Genomic DNA, 19,682 nt, shown 5'->3' on the forward strand with positions numbered 1-19,682 from the left:
TAATTGGAAACCAAAGTACCAACAACTAAGAAATGACATCTCCAGCTTTACCTTATTATTTGTGCATAGTTATTTGGCAATTTCCAATTTTTTTTTATCATCTTGAAAGTTCTATTTATAGTGAGGTATTTCTTCTATTTCATTTTAATTGACCTTAATATTAAAAACATTTTTTTTTACTTGTCCATTTTAATAAGTTTAAATAACTATATAAAATTTTACTTAAATTTAAATTTCTAAAACATAATTAATAAAATTAATTTACTGAAATAAACTCATGATAAATATTTCTTTAAGAGAGTGTCAAGTCAGAGCTAAATAAAATGAAACGAAATGAGTAACAGGCAATTTTTGGCTATCTTTTCTGTTTATCCGCTATACGCGACAAAAACTAAGCACCAAAGTAAGATGGGTTATTTCGATTGACAATTTTGGCAAAAATGAAAATACCAAATAAGGATGCATGATTATGTACAGACTTTTCGTCTTGGCGCATAACAAATAAAGTTCAAATTCTAGAAAGTAATACACTGTTACTGTAAGAATTTTTTGTTGATGGTGTAAAATTTCTTACACTAATTAACAACATATATAACTTAAATTCAAGAAAGTGCTCAGGAGAAACCTCGCAAAAAATAAGTACATTGGCGGTAATTTACTACTATAAAATAAGTCAGTACTTCAGCACCAAAAGAACTCCCAAAGGGGTAACAGCAATTTGATCCACTTTTAGCATTAAGCCACTTGAATGCATTGCTGCTAGGAACAGTAAGAACTTAATTAACTGCACCCAATATTTATACCAAGTAAATATGGTAAGCGATTTGTTTTTGGACCAACTCCGTGTGACTTATAGGTCACAAATTTGAACCGTGGAAGTCGTCGTTGATACTTGCATTAGAGTTGGTTGTTTAGATCACAACCCTTGGGGTGCAACCCTTCCCCGGGACACTTTGTTCTCGGGACTGCTCTAGTTTTAATTGTGATTAAATAATACATATTCTCACAGAATTATTGCTAAAGTTAAATCGTTTGTTTTGATGTAAAACTGATAGCTACTACATGTTTAGCAATAGTACACACTAAAATTACAATACTCCAGTAATGAATGGTATAAATCAGCAGCAGGTACACTACCCTAAATAAGGAAGCCTATTTCAGCAGATCCAAGAAGAATGCTAATTGTGTAACAAATGATGCTTTACCCTTCCTTTCAATTACAACAGTTTCTCAAACAACTTTTGATCCATGCTAATTTTAAAATTTTGATCACTATACTACTTCATGTGTCGTTTTCCTGGGGGCTAAACACATAATGTAACTCAGTTTTCGTGCATATATAAGCAGTAATTTCCTTAAGCAATGAAATTCAAATTGGCAATAAAAACATACCAGTGAAATCAGAAACCCAAATTGGCAAAAGAGAAAAAAGAAAAAGGAGAGTAATTATTTGTTTCACTAAGTGCGTAGAGTACTTTGTGCTACATGGAGAGGTCCACAATACTAAAAGCCTGTACAAGGATAGCTTTCTTTTACCCAGCACGTGTCCGTAACTTACACGGCAAGGCCTATTGCTTCGTTTTTCTGTACTGTTACCTATCACTCACTGCCTACGGTCTCTGCTCACTGCTTCAATGCCTCCAGCGAATATTCCATCCTCCCCTTTGGATGTCAGTTCTTTAGTCCCATCTTCACTTGAAGAAAATGTACATTTACACATACATTCCAACAGAATCACCAAATCATGAGACTCAAATTTCAGTGTCTTACTGGCGAACTAAGCACTGTAACAATTAACGGCCAACTTTCCAATTTTTAATTTCTGCCTCAATCTCATACTCTACTAGCAATTAAACCGTGGAGAAAGATGGAAAACATACACTCACATAAGTACAATTGCACTGCCAAAAGACATTCAATATCGTATACTACTACGCCCCATTACGATGGAGAGGCTATCAAACTCGAAAAAAATTTAAACTCACAAATGATGATAAGAAGATGACTTCTTATTCTTCAGTCAATATTGGTTTCTCCAAAGCAAATGATTTGCAGAGGCAGCTTCTCCGTGAATAACTTCTATATGCAACTAAATTTAATTAACACAGAGAGATTTCGTGCTCCCGGGCTGTACATATTCAAATTGAACTCCCGCCCCATGGAAACCAAAATCATAAAGCCATAAGAAAACAAAAAAGAGAGAACTACTAGTTTAAAAGAGTGAACAGTTAAATATATTTGGAAATACTAGAATCACCACTAACAAATTAGATTAAGAAGCAACTGCTGCTATTGTTATGGCCTTGGCCTTTAAATATTGTGTTGGTCTTGTGGACTTATCTTCATGGTTTCATTGTTTAACCCATTTGTAGCGACCTTCCAATGGCTCCTCTTTTGCAAAGTCAAAGTTGTATCTGTTACAGCACGCACATTCATGAATAATGATACTTTTTACGAGCAGAATTAAAAAAAGAGACACAAATGCGTAAAAAATGAGGGAGAGAGAGAATTGTACTTTTCTGCAAAATGTTTATGGAGATCTTTCTCGGCTGCAGCAAAGAACTCGTCAAGGTCAACCTCGGAGGGCATCTTTGTCTCTGTTAATCGGCGGCGGCAAGATTTAGCATGTTGTGGTTTCGGTGTTGACTCCAGTTTGTGAAGTTCAACTTTGAATTTGCTGGATAGTATTGTCTCTCTACTGCGTAATGACGCTTTGTTTTCAATAAACGGTGAAGAAAAAGAAGAAAAGGGTGGTACTGAAGGGACGGATCTGAGAGAAAATTGAAACGCCATATAGGATGCATATTTACCTTTCTCTGAATTCTGAATAACTGGTTGCAATTTCCACACCGTCCTCCTGAAAAATTCAAAATTCAAATACATCAGTCCTTCATAAATTTCACAAAAATGAATAAGATAATAATTATGAATTCCATGACAATTCACTCCACTTCTAATGCATTAACTTGATGCTATGTGACCTGTACATATTAAAGGAAGCAGAAAATAAAACCGCGAAACTAGTAAAATTCAAAGAGTTTAATTTCACATACATCCAGATCTACAAATTTCGAGCTTCCTTTTGTGACATCGCTTGATTCATTATCTCCAAAGCAAGATGGTAAACCGTCATCAAAGTTAGAACTCACAGCCGGTTTATACGAAACAGTATTTCCCTGAGAACTAAACTCGCTCGCTGGAGATTCAAAACTTGCCGGTGCAACTGAGACTCCAGAATGACTTCTAACGCGAGCTGCAGTTGGTGACATCTCCACCAAATCATCATCACGGTTCTTCCTCTTCCTTGTTTCGGCCACCTCTAAAACCTCCCGTTCTCTTGTCATCTTCACTGGTACCTCCACAACCTCCATAATCACAACGTCTCTTATTCCGTTCTACTTGCACTTAATATCTTCTTCTGATCAATGTTTCAGTTCCTCTGCTCTTAATTCTACTTTCACGAATATTTTGATATTTCTGTCTTCATTGAACTCAAATTCTAAGCGATTAACAAGTTACAGAATTCTTCTCTCTCAGTCGGACACAGTTTCTTTGCTATATAAACTGGAAAGAATTGCAGAATTATGCACTCCAGAATCGTACGATCTGACTGAGGATATCTTCTTTTGCCGAAGCAGCAGCAGTAGCAGTGTGGGGAGAGAGAACAAGTGTAAGAGACGGTGATGGTGATAATGATGATGGATGATAGGCATTCCGTTGAATGATTCGATTAGGTTCCTATTATTGGTCCCTTCGTCTTGTGGTCCACCATTGTGACGGATCTTTTTCCTACAGTAACGGGATTCTGACGTCGCCGTTAAGTGGATAAATACGCCGCGTATAATAATAAAATAAAGAGAAGCGTAAAGATATTTGCCCAAAATGGTTTTGAGATATTTGCCGGAGAATTGTGGACGGAAATAGTTAATGTTTAATTAGCCATAATTGGACTAACAGATAAGGTTAGTGAATAGGATTAGGCAAGAGGAATAGATTTCATTAGTGACTGGTCACAATTACTTTTAGTTTTAATTTCAATTATTTTAATTATATCTATACCTATTATTTATGGGTTCTTTGATTTAATTGGTCGATGGAATAGAAAAAGATATTTCATTCCATTATTTTATTTTTATCTCGATAACCTATTAACAAATACACGATAAAATTATTATCTTTATTCAAGTAATCAAACAAACGAGAATAGGGTCACGTTCTATAGACATTTAATATTTATTATTTTTTCCTTTTGCCAAATACATAAAGTAGTTAAAAGGCTTATTTACATGGGAAAAAGGCTGGCCAACTTCTTACTCAAAATCTTCCATGTCCACAATGATCAAAACTTAATCTTTTTTTTTTTTGGTAACAAAAACTTAAGCTTACTAGTGGGTGGACAACATTAAGTACATTAATCGAATTATTGATGAAATGGAAAATAGCCAAGAGTACCTAAACCAAATTAAACTGCATTGTGGTTTCATTGTTGTTGATATATATTACTACTAATTATGTGTTTAAATATATTATTAATTATAAAATAATTATTTATTTAATTTTAATAAAAGATTGAATAGATATCATATATTTGTTTATGTATCTGTTAATTTATATAGTAAATGATAAATTAGTAAAAACACGCTTCTTATTTATGATTTCTCAAAAGATATATATAAAAAAACTAATATGAGACAGAAGAAATATTAATTTCTATATAACTAATTCTTCCATTATAATCCATGTATGATTTGTTTTCAAATCAAAATCCCCTTAAGTCTTTGGTAACGACGGGACAAGTTAAATTCTTGCGCATTTTATATATATATAATTATATATGCATGTTTTTCCTCATTTTTGGCCACCGACAAGTGGAAATTTATGGTACTGGTTGGCTTAAGTTGAAATAAGGTAGTAAAATATAGCTTACGTGTACTGGTATTGAGAGCTAAAAACTGAATTTTTAAAAGTTACATATATATATAATATGTAGTAGTATTCCAATTTCCAACACTTATAAATTCCTCTATTCTGTGCTGGATGATGTTTATATATACACACACATATATAAAGATTTTCTTTTTAACAAAAGTGAATTCGAGTTGGTTTAATGTTGAGCTAAAATGAAGATCATTTTAAAATTGGGTTATGTTGAGGAGCTAAAACTAAGTTCAATACGAAATGTCTTGGGACCAATCAAATAAATGACACCTCTGTGCTAAAATATAATTAGACTTCTTATCTACAATTTGTCTAATTACGTTTCATAGCTATACCTCTAGATAATATGTCAATTTCCATTTGTATATCTCGTTTCATTATACAAATTGAGCTTTATTATTTGAATATGCATTACAAATTAGGCTTTCAAAGAGATTGTATATACAAATACAAATTTATTTTAGAGATTTGTATATGAACCCCTAAATTCGTTTTGTGTACAAATACAAACCTTTAGAAACTTGTATTTAAGCCCCTACAGATTTGTATATGAACCCCGAAATATACAAATACAAAAGAAAATACAAATTTGCTTCAGAGATATGTATATGATCCCCTAAATTCTTTTCCAGATTTGTTTATGAGCCCAAGATTTGTATAATAGCAAATTTCATTAAATTGTAGCCGTGATTCATAGTCATGTTGAAACTATAGCTATATTAAATAATGCATTAATAATGTTTGTCAATTCGCTTAATTTTTTCAATATTTTATCGTCAAATTTTTAACATTTGTTTTATCATCCAAAATAAATATATTTTTCCAAGTTAAAAAATGTTGTAATAACCCTTTTTTTATGAAGGGTTAATTGGTAATTTTAACCCTTAATAATAATAATAATAATAAAGAGAATTAAATGGTTTGGGTTACCCTATTCTGTTATTCTTCTGCTACGCACGTTCTGCCTAAAGGAGGAGAAAACTAGGGTAGTTTTGAAAAGAAACAAGCAGCGGTGTTGATTCATTTTTTCACCGAAGTTTGAAGACCTGAGAGTTGAACGTATTAGGCTATATTTATATTGAGATTTGCCGAAGCTAATAGCAGGTATTTGCTTAACCTTTTCTTCACGATTACTATTTAAAACTTGGTGTTGTCATGAATGAGTATGCTTTATAATGATTAGCCTAATCATTGGAGGATGACATGATTGGGCAATGATTGGTGATTTGTAGAATTATAGGCAATATAAGAGATTGCAATCTGTCATGGAAAGCTTGTATAGAAATTACCTTGATATTGAAGTTGATACCTGCTGCTACGGATGAAGGAAGGAAGGAAAAAAAAATTCTATTGGCTAAGCTTTCATCTAATCAACCCACTGTTTAGATAATAATGAGGAGGGATTCATGATAGTTTAAGTAAAGATGTTTGAGGATAAATTTATATAAAAATAGAGTACTGGGTTGTTTCATTGTTTGCATAAGGAATCAGCAAATAAACATGCTGAACCACTGTTTCGGTGATCTTGATATCGCTGAAGTGCTGTTTTGCCTACTATGTATGGGCACATAATTTGAGTAATCGAATTGGGTTGTAGACTTTAATTTCCGACTTTTTGAAAGTTTAGTGGAGGTTCATCGAAGGGATTTTTAACTATTTTAAAATTATCTTGGTGTAGTTTGAGGTGATTCGAATTTACGGGAGCATAATTGATTATTCGAAAGGGGTGCTTGGATTGAGACTTTAAGGTAAGTGAGACTTTAAACTTTAATGCTTGCTTTTCAAATTTGTTTTTAAAAATATGTTTTCTCTGCCTGGTTTATGTGTTGGGACAAATGTGTGCTTGGCAGAATTGGTGGTCTTTGATCAGCTGTAGATATGTTATTTTGGGAAGAATATCGAATATTTTTTTATGTGGCAATTGGATATCTTACTTCGTTATCGTAATATAGTTACTAGGGGCACACCTAGCTACCCTAATATGTTAGGGGCATACCTATGTTGTCGTAATATGTTAGGGGCTTTGTATATGCTGCCATAGTACACTTTGGGGCATTATATATGCTGTCGTGAACTTGTTCGGGTGATGGGCTGATCTCCTTCACTGCCGTTTATGACAAGCTTTGAGTGTGAATTGAGCCGAAATATGTAGTGTCTTTCTTTTTGGAACATTTGGTTTGACTTATTGAGCTTTATATTATGAAATACATTCTTGTGCATATCATTATGTGTTTATGGTGTAGATGTATTTTCTAACTCTTGTTCTAGGGGTATTAAAATAGCGAGTTGAGGATCTTACTAGGTTATATTTATATATAGGTCACTCCTTACTTGCATGTCTATGCAGATACTGTAGCAGAGGGTGAGACTAGTGGCTAACTAATTCGTTCGAGTGGATTATGTCGCTGAGGTGAGCCTTCGCATTGTTCGTGGAGGCTACTGTTTTAGTTTTACCTATGTTTAGCTTATAATTTCTCTTTTTATGGGGTTTGAATGCACGACAGTTGAACTCATGTAACTCTATTTAGATGCTCCATGGTCTTATTGTGGGATTTGGGCTAGATATACATTATTTAAGTGCTCGTTTCTTTTCATAAATCGATATATGATTTTGGTTTGATAATTGTTTTATTTTTGAGGAGTATTGATGAGTTTTGGAGTTGCACATATTTTATTTGAGTGCTTAGAAAATTTTGTTAAGTGTACGGATTTCAGTCACGTCTAGGAGGTATTTTAGGATGTGACAAATGTTTTAATTATTTTTTGTTAAAATTACCCCTCTCTTTAGTGGACTTTTTATTGACTATCTCTAAGTTTAAAAAAGTAAAAGAATGGTATTGATAAATTATTCTATAATTAATATCATTAACTAATTCTTTTAAGGAGTATATCCCACTCTAAATATTCATTTATTTTAAAAAGAAAGGAGTAGGGTACCTCTTTTTGAGATCAACACAGTAATATTGTAGAGAATCTCATTAAGAATATACAGGTGAATGAAATAATTGTCACAGAATATGTTTGAATTGTCAAAAGTATTCATTAATTAATTGCTATAAGAAGCCAAACGTGTTCGTACGTTGAAGGGAGTTGTTGGATGTAAAAATTAAACCTAGAAATAAGACAGAGAAAAAGCATCAAAAGTTTCCTTTCTGAAAAATAATTATCATTAATTCTTCCCTTTCGTCACTTCCTTTGAACTTCAAATTTGTTTTTTGGAGAAAATTTTTCTCATTAAAACCTAATATTTTGACTATACCTTGACCATTTCTTATGTTGCTTGTATAATTACAACTTTGAAAATTTATGCTTTTGAAGACATATATATATAAAACATAGTTTACTAAGTTATTCTTGTTTATTGTTTATATTTTTCAGAATTAAAAAGAATACATGTATAATTGAAAATAATTGACAATTTTAATTTTGAATTTTTAAAATGATAATTATTTATGAATAAATTTTTAAAAATATTAAAGTGACTGTTGATTTATGACGGAGTGAATATAGATATATACACAATTCGATACTCCCTCCATTTTATATTAAGTGAATTTGTAATGCAATGCACATATATTAAGAAAAACATTTAAGGACATAATTTGAACCATACTTTCCACTATTGCCCTTTGTAAAATTATAAATATAACTTTGCAAGTAGTATGATTTATCTCATAAAAAATATAAAACTTTAATAAATGAAAGTGCAAATATGGAAAAAGTTTCAAATATCTATCTTGAACTTTGAACAATTTAATTATTTTGAACAATGAAAAATTTCTCAAAAATTTACTTAATATGAAATGGAGGGAGTAATGTTTTAGATATTTTAATGTTACGGAAAGGGATTGTCTAACCTATTGAAGCAATATAGGTGAGTATCATTTGACAACTCCAAGAAATTAAACGCAAAATTAAATGAACACACGTGTGGGCAAACGTCTTGAAATTTGGGGCCATGTACATACTGTCCATTACCCTAATTTTCCCTGCAGTAGTTGTACATACAAATTCGTAGTTTTCAAGTATACCACAATTTAAGTTAATTTACTATTTTACCTTCTTGAGGAATATAATTTATGAGCACCAAAATAAGAAAACCATGGCAATGAATCCTCGTTTCAACATGTATATATAAGAACTTGTAGCAAAGTTAGAGATAGGAGCAGGTACAAAACTAGATGCCTTTTTACTTGAGATTTCTATAGTGAAGTTTGAAAACTTGAATATTCATGTTCTACTCCCTCTCTCCCATCATTTTTACTTGTATATTTTAAACTTTCCACTTCTCATAATTAATATAAATATTTTACTGTAATACTCATATTAAACTATGTATAGTCTTAGATTTTAAGAAATAAGTAAATATTATTTCTCTTTTGATAGGTCAAAAGTAATCAATAAAAATAAAAATATATTTTTTTAATATAGTAGACAAATAAAAGTCAATAGAAGAAGTATCATATATGTTCCTTTATTTACCATTAAACATAATCGTTTTTGGTGGAGAACACTTTTCCTTTAGAAGTACTTATTTTGTTTTAATTAGTATGTCTTAATTTGTTTATAATTGTATGAGACTTTTTATATTTAATGTCCTGTATATATAATATTTTTAAGATCACAATATTTAAAAGGACATTTTAATACGTTTTTATATTTTTAGTTTTAAATCACAAGATTTTAATTTGTGTTTATGTACTTGGTGTTCAATTAAAATAATACATACAAATTGAAATAGAGAAAATAGAACTTTTTATTTTATTTTATAGAAATTTAAATTAATCGGACTAAAAAAGATATAGTAATCTGTGAGAAACAAGAAAGTAGAAGTGTAATGAAACTATACATGTAATCAAATACATAGTGATGAGGCAAGGAAGGAGAAATAAATGCATGTAAAAGAACATTTCTTTTCTTCCGTGAATGAATTAAATCCGAAATCCAGAGACTTCAATATATTCTACAGATTGAAGTAGCTACCTAGACTTCAATTCCACTGTATAATAATGTTCAAATTACCGGAGATCTTCATATAATACCTTCTTACTTTGGAATAGGAAAATTATTATTCTAACCTTATGTTTGCGACAAATTTTCTCAAGTATGAAAATATATCATCACAAAATAAACAAAAATATGATTTTATGCATCAAGATTGCAAGTACAAAATTGTGTATTTTCTTGATTCTTTTCTTCCGAGATTTTCTCTGTGATTCGAGAGCTATTAGAGGCGTATTTCTCGAACTAGAATGATTTGAACTTGATCTCTATGAAAGGATTCGTGGATCTCCTTGAAGAATTTGATTATGAAGAAGAGTCCGACATATTTTGAACTCTTTATGAATATCCTAAAATTTTATGGGATATTCGAGCTCTCTTTGAAAAAGATAATATTTGATGTCTTCGTGGTCTCTTTGTGAATAGCCAAAATTATATGGGATATTCAAAATGCCTCTTTTCAAAAATATATTGGCTTTAATTTTATATAGACATGAACTAGAATTTATGATGAAATAGCCTCCAAACACTTTAATTGAAGGTCTGGTAGAATCTCAACTGAAATTAAATACTAGAGTTTCATAAAATTTTAATGTCTACCTTGCTAACTAAAAAAAAATATAAACTTCAATCCCGTTTTAACTCGTTTTGGTAAGGACCGTTACACATTAGATCAAGGAGACATATCCACTCCTTATCCCTATTCCCACCTAGTGCGCGGCAGGATACGACAACCCAACTAATTGGAAATTCACAACATTAACTTTAATGATTGCGTAAGTACTAAATTAATGAATTAATTAGAGGGGACAACTAAAGGTAAGATTCCTCCATCTCAAGTTATTGTAATGATAGGTGGTGAAATAAAGGTTTTACTGTAATAGACAAAGGCACATGGGCCTTATATACAAGTGTTCGCACGGAAAACAAGACCTGATTTTTGGGGCCATATTCATGACTTTTCAATTTTGAAAAAAAAGGGGAAATTGAAGGCGGCAGACGGCAGTCATCCTCAATTATTTCCTTAAGGCAAAGATTACTCAACTTCAAAAAATTAGACAAATTAGTACTTTTCCTTACTTTAATGTTTCATCTCACTGTGTAAATTAAAAGATTATGAAAGAGAAAAAGGTCGCATGATTTAACCCTACATTGAAAACGTTGTTGCAGTTGACGGAGGATTGAGTTTGTGTAATATATGATATTTCATAAAATGAATTAGAAATTAATTTTTTATTAATGTCTTTTCAATTGAGCTGAATTTATTTAGTACAATTTATATCTCTGATATAATTTGTGAGTTATTACATAAAAGCGAGTTTATCGCGTGCCAAAACAAAAAAAGTTGTTTGGTGTATAACAATTTGAAGTTTAGCCGTAGTCTTTAGAGTATAAATACTGTCAGTTTATCACTAGGTCAATAAATACTGAGGTCAGTTTATAGCTCCTAGGACGTGATACATTAGTTATTACTTGTACTTTGGTTTTCCACAAATATACTCTTTATTTTAAGTCAATTCTATAATAGTATACTACTTGAATTTTAATACTAAAAAGATAATGAAATCTTGGTACTCGACTTTGTTTAAAAAGTTAATACAATTTATATAACACAAAATATGGCAGGATTCCTCTTATAATTCTTGTATACAATATGTTTATATTAAATTCTCCAAAATCCTAAAAGTAAACATACAATCTTACTGTTCCCTATGAGAATAATAATACACAGCTCGTATTAAAATGACTAAGGCCAGTTTATCTTATGTCCAAGGTATTTGAATTTGATTCTCAGCATTGGATAATGTATCTTTATTTAAAATAATTAAATAAACATATTAAATTTCATATGCAAACAAATAAGACCTAAAAAGCTAGAAGAGGAACTAGAAGAAAAAAACTACTAGTTTTTATCTTTTTAAGGAACAAATAGTTGATCAACAACTTTATTTCCATTGTTTCTTTAGCCAACTAATGGAAACTAATTAGTAGGGAGTTGAAATGGTGGGGGATAGGGAATTAAGTGAACGGTGTGGTTTTCAAATTGAAAAAGACAATAGCATTGTAACCTCGTAGGCAAAATTTTCCCACATAAAAGGCACGACAACATGTCAAGATTATGATTGAATGACTTTATTCCCTTGATCGATCTCTATTTATATGATAAAATTCGAATTTTAAAAATCAAATTATTGGTTAGTGGATACTTGTACTTATCCCCTTCAAAATTAAGAAAGTTAATTCTCCAAAGGAGAGAATATTTGTTTAGCCTATATTTAAGCGCAGAGTGGGAATATGTATATCCGTAATCCCAAGGGGCGGAGAAAAAGGCCGTGAGAAAGCAGAAAGCCGAAAAAAGAGAAAGGTGTAGAAAGAGAGAGAGATAAAGGAATCTAGCAACAGAGAAAGAAGATGGTCATGGGGTGGAAAAAAGAGTCTGACTGGAATATTCAACTTTAATTTAAAAAGAGTTTTCTTTTCATGTCCAAGACATGTTTTCATGGCTAGTGCAAAATTGGTCCACTCTTCTTTATTATTATTACTCCACTATTTTCAAAGCATATATCTTGGTTTTTTCATCTTTCTAAAAGCGTAATCAGGTCGTCTCCCCTTTTGGAATAGACACATTTTCGTCTCGTGCAAACTACTCCTTTATTATTATTACTAGTCAACTTATTATTCGTGTTTTATGCGGTTTACAAAATTATAAAATAATTCTTTTAAAAAAATTAGTTGAGATTATATGAAAAACAATTAATATTATCAAAATTTTTACTATAAAATTGTTTATTACTATATAGGAGTATTATTTACCGTTAATAATTATAAATATAATATCATTTATTATAAGTAATTAATATTCCTATTATTTATGAACAATTTTTTTTGTATGTACCTCATTTCAAAAATTCCAAATCTTTAAATATAGATATTCAACTTTACTCTTTCACTATGATATTAATTTTTTAGATATTAAAAAATTAATTTGATCTATTATGGCATCAAATCTTTTTGTTCTCCCATAATTGCTTATTTATTATGTATTTTATGTTTTTCTAAGAATAATACATGACAAAAATGTTTACTTCTCGGATCGGCGACGAAGGGAGCCAGAAGGACAATCATGTTTTACAACATTTTCTTTCCTAAACATGTAGAGAAATAACTTTTAAGTCTTAGTATTCATTGCAAAGCAATTTTTAAATATTGCCCTATATATAATTTAGCGCTACTACAAAACATATTCAAAATTTTAAATGGTATTGACGCTTATCTAATTATTTATACTATAAAATCTTTATAGTATTCAATATTTCATAAACTAAATAGGTACATGAACACATAGCTTCAAGTCTAACCACCATCTTGGTTAGTGAATAAAATGTAGTTTAAATGCTAGACACTTTTTTTGGAACCGCAAGTAGTCTGAAGCTTGAATATCTTTGACAGCTCTTTATTTTTCATCAAATGTGTTTATGCAATATTTATCTAACCAAAAAAAATACAGTATAAAAAAAATATTAAACTAATTATTTCGAGCGAGATTCAACATTTGTCTAATTGAAGTTTATGTGAGAAAAAAAAGTGTCTTGCTTAAATAAGTGCCCTGTGTAGATCAAAGCAAATTGAGTCATTTTCTTAACATGGTCTTATCTATCAAAATCAACAATGTAATCATAAATTTATACATCAATATTTGGAGGCTATGAACATGAAAGAAATTTACAATTATGAATATCATTAACGATAAAAATTATGAAGATAATTAAAGATGAAAATTATGAGCTTTATAAGATACAATAAATAGAAGATAAGAATATAAAATAAAAAAGATGAATAAATAAGTGCTACAATATAAAATATGTCACATCATCTTTCTTATGATCATATCACGTGAGTTATGAATTGCAGGATTAAAAAGATCCGAACACAAATACATTCATACTTGCATCTATAAGAAAAATAGGATATTATCATTATTTTTAACAAAAAATGAAATATCTATATATAATAAGCATTTAGTTGAAATAAGAAGCATGAAATCTACTCACACGTGTCTAAAGCAAGCTAAAGTATAAGGATATATATTACTAAATGGAAAATGAAAAACTCACCTCCAAAACGACAATGAAAAAAGGGAGAAAGTTCTCTACTATTAAACTTCAAGATAAAGTCACATTTTGTAAGAAATCAAGAAAGTTTTGCTCATCAAATTTAGCCTCTTTTTCTGGCTATTACAATTTAGCATTTTTCTTTAATTTGAAGAGGTTAAGAATAGGAATCAAAAATGAATTGGGAAAATATAGGAATCCACACATTAATGGTGAAGAACCCTTTCAACTTCTATAATTAAGTAAGGAAATTTCATTTTTCATTTTAGATTAATGGTAAGAATCAAACGGCTCTTTTATTTGAGCTTTAAAGGTGTTGTGGCCTTAATTTTTTTGATTAGTCCATTTAATTAGTATTAATATTGTTGATTATTTAATTGATTGAATGAAAGAAATTTTAAAAATGTCAAAAAAGGGGGAAAAAGATAAATAGGATCCTTGATCAAAAAGAGGTGCCACATCACTGTTCTTTTATCTAGCTTTATATTATATATAAATAGATAGATTGTTGTTGTTGTTATTATTATTATTATTATTATTATTATTATTATTATTATTATTATTATTATTATTATTATTATTATTATTATTATTATTATTATTATTATTATAAGTGACGCGTATACAAAGCACGTAGGTATAAGGTCAGAACAATAATTTAATATTAGGTGGAAATTTTGATTGCAAAATCTAATATAAGATGGAGGTCATGATTATCTTTAAAACGGTATAGTTGATTAAATTCACCAAATGATTATATTGCAAGAAAATAAGTCATATGAAATGGATTTTTCGCATGTCCTCTAAAATTTAATGTTGGTGCAAATTCTCTCAATTTATGGCCTATCATAATGTTCAGAAGAAAATATAAATACATCATCTTGGAGACCAACTAAAGTCAGGATCTTTTAGAAAATGGATTCCTATTCAAAGAGTGTATAACCGTGTTGGCTTAAACGGAAAAATAAATAAAACAAACAATTAAGCAATGTAAATCAAAATATAAGATAAGATTAGATTAGCTTGAGCTCCGAGAAAGTTGATTAGCAATATTTGACACCCAATATAATGATAGAAAGTACTGAAAATTTAGGAACTTGGTAGTTTTGAGAACTTTAGTATAATGTAATAGTGTGTACAAATGAAATTAAGATCCTTTTTGCAAAGAAAATAAAGGTCTATTTATTGCTAAATATCAAGGGACAAGCCACACAACAACATACGTCTTCTTAAACTCTATTATATGCCTGATAATTACTCATTAATTGCTCTTTATTGTCATAGTATAACGGTTAACGTCGTCCCCGAAGACTCATGTAACGGCTGTTCATTTGGATTGCTTCAGTCCGATCCATATTCCGATTTCGTTCCTTCGGAGTTAGGTGAGCTCCGATACGAACACCGGGGGAGTGTGTCGAGCTTCCTACAAACTAAAGTGGTTCGCCTTTGACTTATGAAATGCCAGCACCTAACTCGAAACCTGATCGCCACACATAGTCTCTCAATTCATCCTCTTTGATCAGGAGGAATCTAAAGAAATACAAATTGAAGATGCAATTCGAATAAAAGTGCTATTAATCTTCACATTCCTTGTAATGAGTAATGACATGTACACATGAAATGTGGCAGAATAGTGCACGTACGGGGCAGGGCGGGTCGACATATTATAAATTTGGTTGATTGGGTCACTTCCATAATAATTAGCTCAAGTGGAACCATCAATCTGACACATGCTTTCTTAAGCTGCGCACCCCTCAACTTAATACATTTCCGAGCATATGCATATGGATCTGTACTGCGATGAAGGGCCACTTTTTTTTTTTACTTCATAAGTGTTGAAAAATAGCACACAGCGGAAAACATTTCGGAATCATACTGCTTATATGAATTATGGATAATAACCATAAATAAATATCACATACAAAGTATATTGAAAATTAATTCAAGAAATACCTCTTGTATAACTGAATTTGGGTGGGCAAATATTGTATAGAAAACTGATTCTTTTTCTAGGTTAGAAGAATCTCTATTTATAGAGATTTCTTCCCAATCTAAAAAGGAGAGAAAAACCACCACAGAATTAATTATTGAGGCTTTTTATTATGAGAATAATTTCAAAAATTAATTTGAATTATTCTTACCATAATAAATTACAAATCATTCCACTACAAATTCGTAATTGCACTCCTCTATTTATATTTCGAAATTTCCCATTAAACACTTACGTAATTCTCCATGTCAAGATTACAGATACTAATCAATAAATTAAATTACTGACGAATTTAATTTAAGAATTAATTTTCTTTAGAGCAATACTTAACTTATTTTATGTGCCAAATTCATAAATCTACCGGCCGAATTTGCACATGAAAACTTATAAGCTTCTCATAAAAAAAGTGTATCATCAATCTCTATATTGAGACTTGGATTCCATCAACTAACTAATTATTTCACCAATATATATTATTATCCTCCAATCTACCAGGCATATTGATCCATCTCAGAATCTCACCTTTTAATAAATCAAAACGATAATTAATATATACGTATCATAATCGTTATATCAAGATTGGGAATATAAGTACATTTAATAGTTTAGAAAAAATGTTTTTATCAGTCAATCTAAAACATTTATCTTTACTCAGTCCCATTCAATACATACAAAATGCACTACACGAGAAGTTAGAACTATACCATTCTCATAATCAAGATAAATTACATTTAATCTCGTGTTACAATCTTTCTGATGGTTTGTCGAAATTCCCATCTACGATGGTAAACTATAACTTTTAACTTATAAGAACCGATAATTTAATTTTTTGTGTATAAGCTCAAACTCTGTACACCAAATCATCTACTATATAAATTGAAAACACATATATGACAAAATGATCTATTTAATGTAATATTTTATTGAATTAAATAAATAAATAAATAATTATTCAATAAATAATACTATATTTAAACGCATGGTTAATAGTATATCCTAACAATAAGTTGTTTTACACGATAGTAATTTTGTCTAAGATTATTTATGAGTAACTTATATGCGCTGATAATTTATTATCGGTTATTTATACTGTCAGATTGATATAATAACTTATTTGCAGGCTATTAATTTTCTTATTATTTTCGAAAGAATGTCTCCCCTTATTATGAGCAGGTGCTTATTTCTTATATGATTAAATGGTGTAAAAAATCTGGTATGCTGCCAATTCATAGAATTCGTTTTTTTTTTTTGTATCCAATTGGAAACTGTTTGTCAGAAAATTGGGAAGTTTTGTCTGCTTCAAATTTCACCTTCCTCTAGAGTTCAAGGTTCATTTCATGAATAATGATGCTTAATATACTTGGTAAAAAGTACGTACATTAATAAAGACAAGTTAAAGGCGTGGAGTAGACCCATTGACATACTTTATCATATATGTATGATAGTCTTGCGATGAATGATTAGCAAGTAGGAGTATTAGTGAAGTAGAAAGCCAAGTGAATTTTTTTTTAAAAGGTAGGTCAAAAGAACTGTTCTCAGTGAAGTAGAAAGCCAAACAGAGGGCAATAGAGTGGAAAAGGAAATGGTCTTACCTTGTTGAGAGATGAATTACTACTTCGCCCGGAAATGGTCGTAGCTTGTTGAGAGATGAATTAGTAATTCCCCGTCCATCTTTACTTGTCCGTTGTATTAAAAATAAATATTCAATAATATTTTTTAATTTAAAAAATCAATAAATTATTTGTCCATTTGTATCCATTGTACCCTTGCTATTCAATATCTAAAATATTTCCCAAAACTATTATTGTGTTGGACATACGGAGTAGTAATTAAGTCAATAAATGGACGATAATTGCCCATCAATTGCGGAGTAGTAGAAAAAATGTTACTCAAAATTTTACTCTTCTAGTTATGTACTCCGTTTCATTTTACTTGATATCCTAATATTAAAAAATAAATTCCCCTCTTTACTTATCCAATTTAGCAAATGTACTATTCCTTCATCTCAAAATACATGTCACTTTAATAAAAAAGAATTGTCCCAAAATATTCTTATGTTTTTTCAACTATACCCTCATATTTCATCTTATTAATAGTGTTCTATTCTGAAGAAACATTTATAAATATGAGTAGTTTAACAAACTCACATTATATTTATTGATTTCTTAATGAACGTGATTTTTTGTTAAAGTCACACTTATTTTGGGACGAAAAAAGTTGTCAAATTTAGATTTTGAAAATATAATTAATAAAGTTAGGTAAAATAAACCACTCCCTTTGTTCACTTTTACTTGTGAAATATTTACTAATTTAATTTCTACTTTTAATTGTCATCGATCATTTTTGACAAATCAAGAAAATATAATTTTCTTCTTTCTTTTATACATAAATTTATTTACATTGAGTTAATATCCTTGAAAAATGTAGTGAGTAAATATATTTGAGATTAATAAGAGTAAAATGATAAATTTATTATACTAATTATTATTTTTTTAATAAATATGATAAGTCAAAATTTGGCAAGTAAATCCAAACAGAGAGAGTATTTTCTTAGGAGAAGTATCAAGTCAAAACAGGCAAAGTAGAATGAAAATGAGGAAGTATCTTTATTGTTTTCTCCAATTTCTATGCCAATGCTATTTACGTGAAAAACGAAAAATCTTATTGCTCCATTAACTGTTGCCTTTTCTTCTCATACTTATTTATGGCCTTGACTTGAGTTCCTCTCATTTTGGGCTCGATTTGGAAAAGTTCAAGAATTCAAGTACTTTACATTTTAAACCCAGCTTGAACTGTTTTAAACATCTTCGAGAATGCAGGTTGAATTGAAGTTAGAATTAATGACAATTAAATCATATTACGTAATGGATAAAAAAAAATTATAATCAAGTAAATTAAATACTAAAATTTCAGCTAAGTTCAATTTCAAGGCCAAACTTACCGGTACTGTTGATAGTTAGTGAGGGGGACTGAGATTTGCCAACAAAATTGAAGCCAAAAATTGAAGGACAAGCCAAATTGGCCAAAAGGGACAGCACACGGTAACGAACGTGTAGACATTCTATAAATAGGAAAGTGGCCCAATTTTGCTTTGAAAGACACATGTATAAAAGTGGTCGCACTAGCTGGTAATTAATTTCATCACCTCACTCTTTATCGAGAAAATGACCTCAAGGAAATGAGAATTGAATTGTTGTTCTGCTAGATGCAAGGGCCTGGTTCCTGACCAGGAGAGAAGATAGGGCCCCAACAATTCATCCCAATCTTTTACTTCTATAGCATATTTACTTTTTTTACATGGTAAATTCTTTTACTGAAAGTTTCGACTTCATAAGTCAATTATAGTTTTTTTTTTTGTTGTTTATATACATTTCATGCATGTCTCAGAACGTGCTCCAGTTCCTAGACTTAACTGAGTTTTATTGATGTGATTATGAGTGGTGGACATGTATGTATTTTGTCTTATTGTTCAACTTGACTCTCAATGCTACTTCCAATTATTAGGACAAGGAACCTCCCTAAACTAAGCAACACTTCAGCTACTTTATGTTTGACAAAATTGTGAAAACAATAATGAGTTGGTAAGACTTTGTAAAGCATTTCAATAAATCGTCATTACAAATAACGTGCACGAGACTACT

General features: G+C 30.3%; 1 protein-coding gene and 1 long non-coding RNA gene across 3 annotated transcripts; one reads left to right on the forward strand and one right to left on the reverse strand.

Annotated features, from left to right (window-relative positions):
- Positions 1 to 1,447: 1,447 nt before the first annotated feature.
- Positions 1,448 to 3,720, reverse strand: LOC129873237 (cyclin-dependent kinase inhibitor 7-like). 2 transcript variants are annotated; one of them, XM_055948288.1, is made up of 4 exons: positions 3,054 to 3,720; positions 2,811 to 2,857; positions 2,516 to 2,695; positions 1,448 to 2,414 (listed from the first exon to the last, which is right to left on the reverse strand). In XM_055948288.1, exons 1-4 carry the CDS (start codon positions 3,369 to 3,371, stop codon positions 2,351 to 2,353), a joined length of 609 nt encoding a protein of 202 aa, XP_055804263.1. In that variant the 5' UTR covers positions 3,372 to 3,720; the 3' UTR covers positions 1,448 to 2,350. The 2 variants fall into 2 exon arrangements, with proteins under 2 accessions (XP_055804263.1, XP_055804262.1); XM_055948287.1 differs by having other exon boundaries at positions 1,450 to 2,414; positions 2,516 to 2,698; positions 3,054 to 3,719.
- Positions 3,721 to 5,884: 2,164 nt separating this feature from the next.
- Positions 5,885 to 7,533, forward strand: LOC129874579 (uncharacterized). The gene is made up of 3 exons (XR_008762928.1): positions 5,885 to 6,042; positions 6,617 to 6,686; positions 7,286 to 7,533. It is a non-coding gene; the product is annotated as an uncharacterized LOC129874579 (long non-coding RNA).
- Positions 7,534 to 19,682: the final 12,149 nt, after the last annotated feature.

This window comes from Solanum dulcamara, chromosome 11 (assembly GCF_947179165.1).
Source record: "Solanum dulcamara chromosome 11, daSolDulc1.2, whole genome shotgun sequence".
Lineage (NCBI taxonomy): Eukaryota > Viridiplantae > Streptophyta > Magnoliopsida > Solanales > Solanaceae > Solanum > Solanum dulcamara.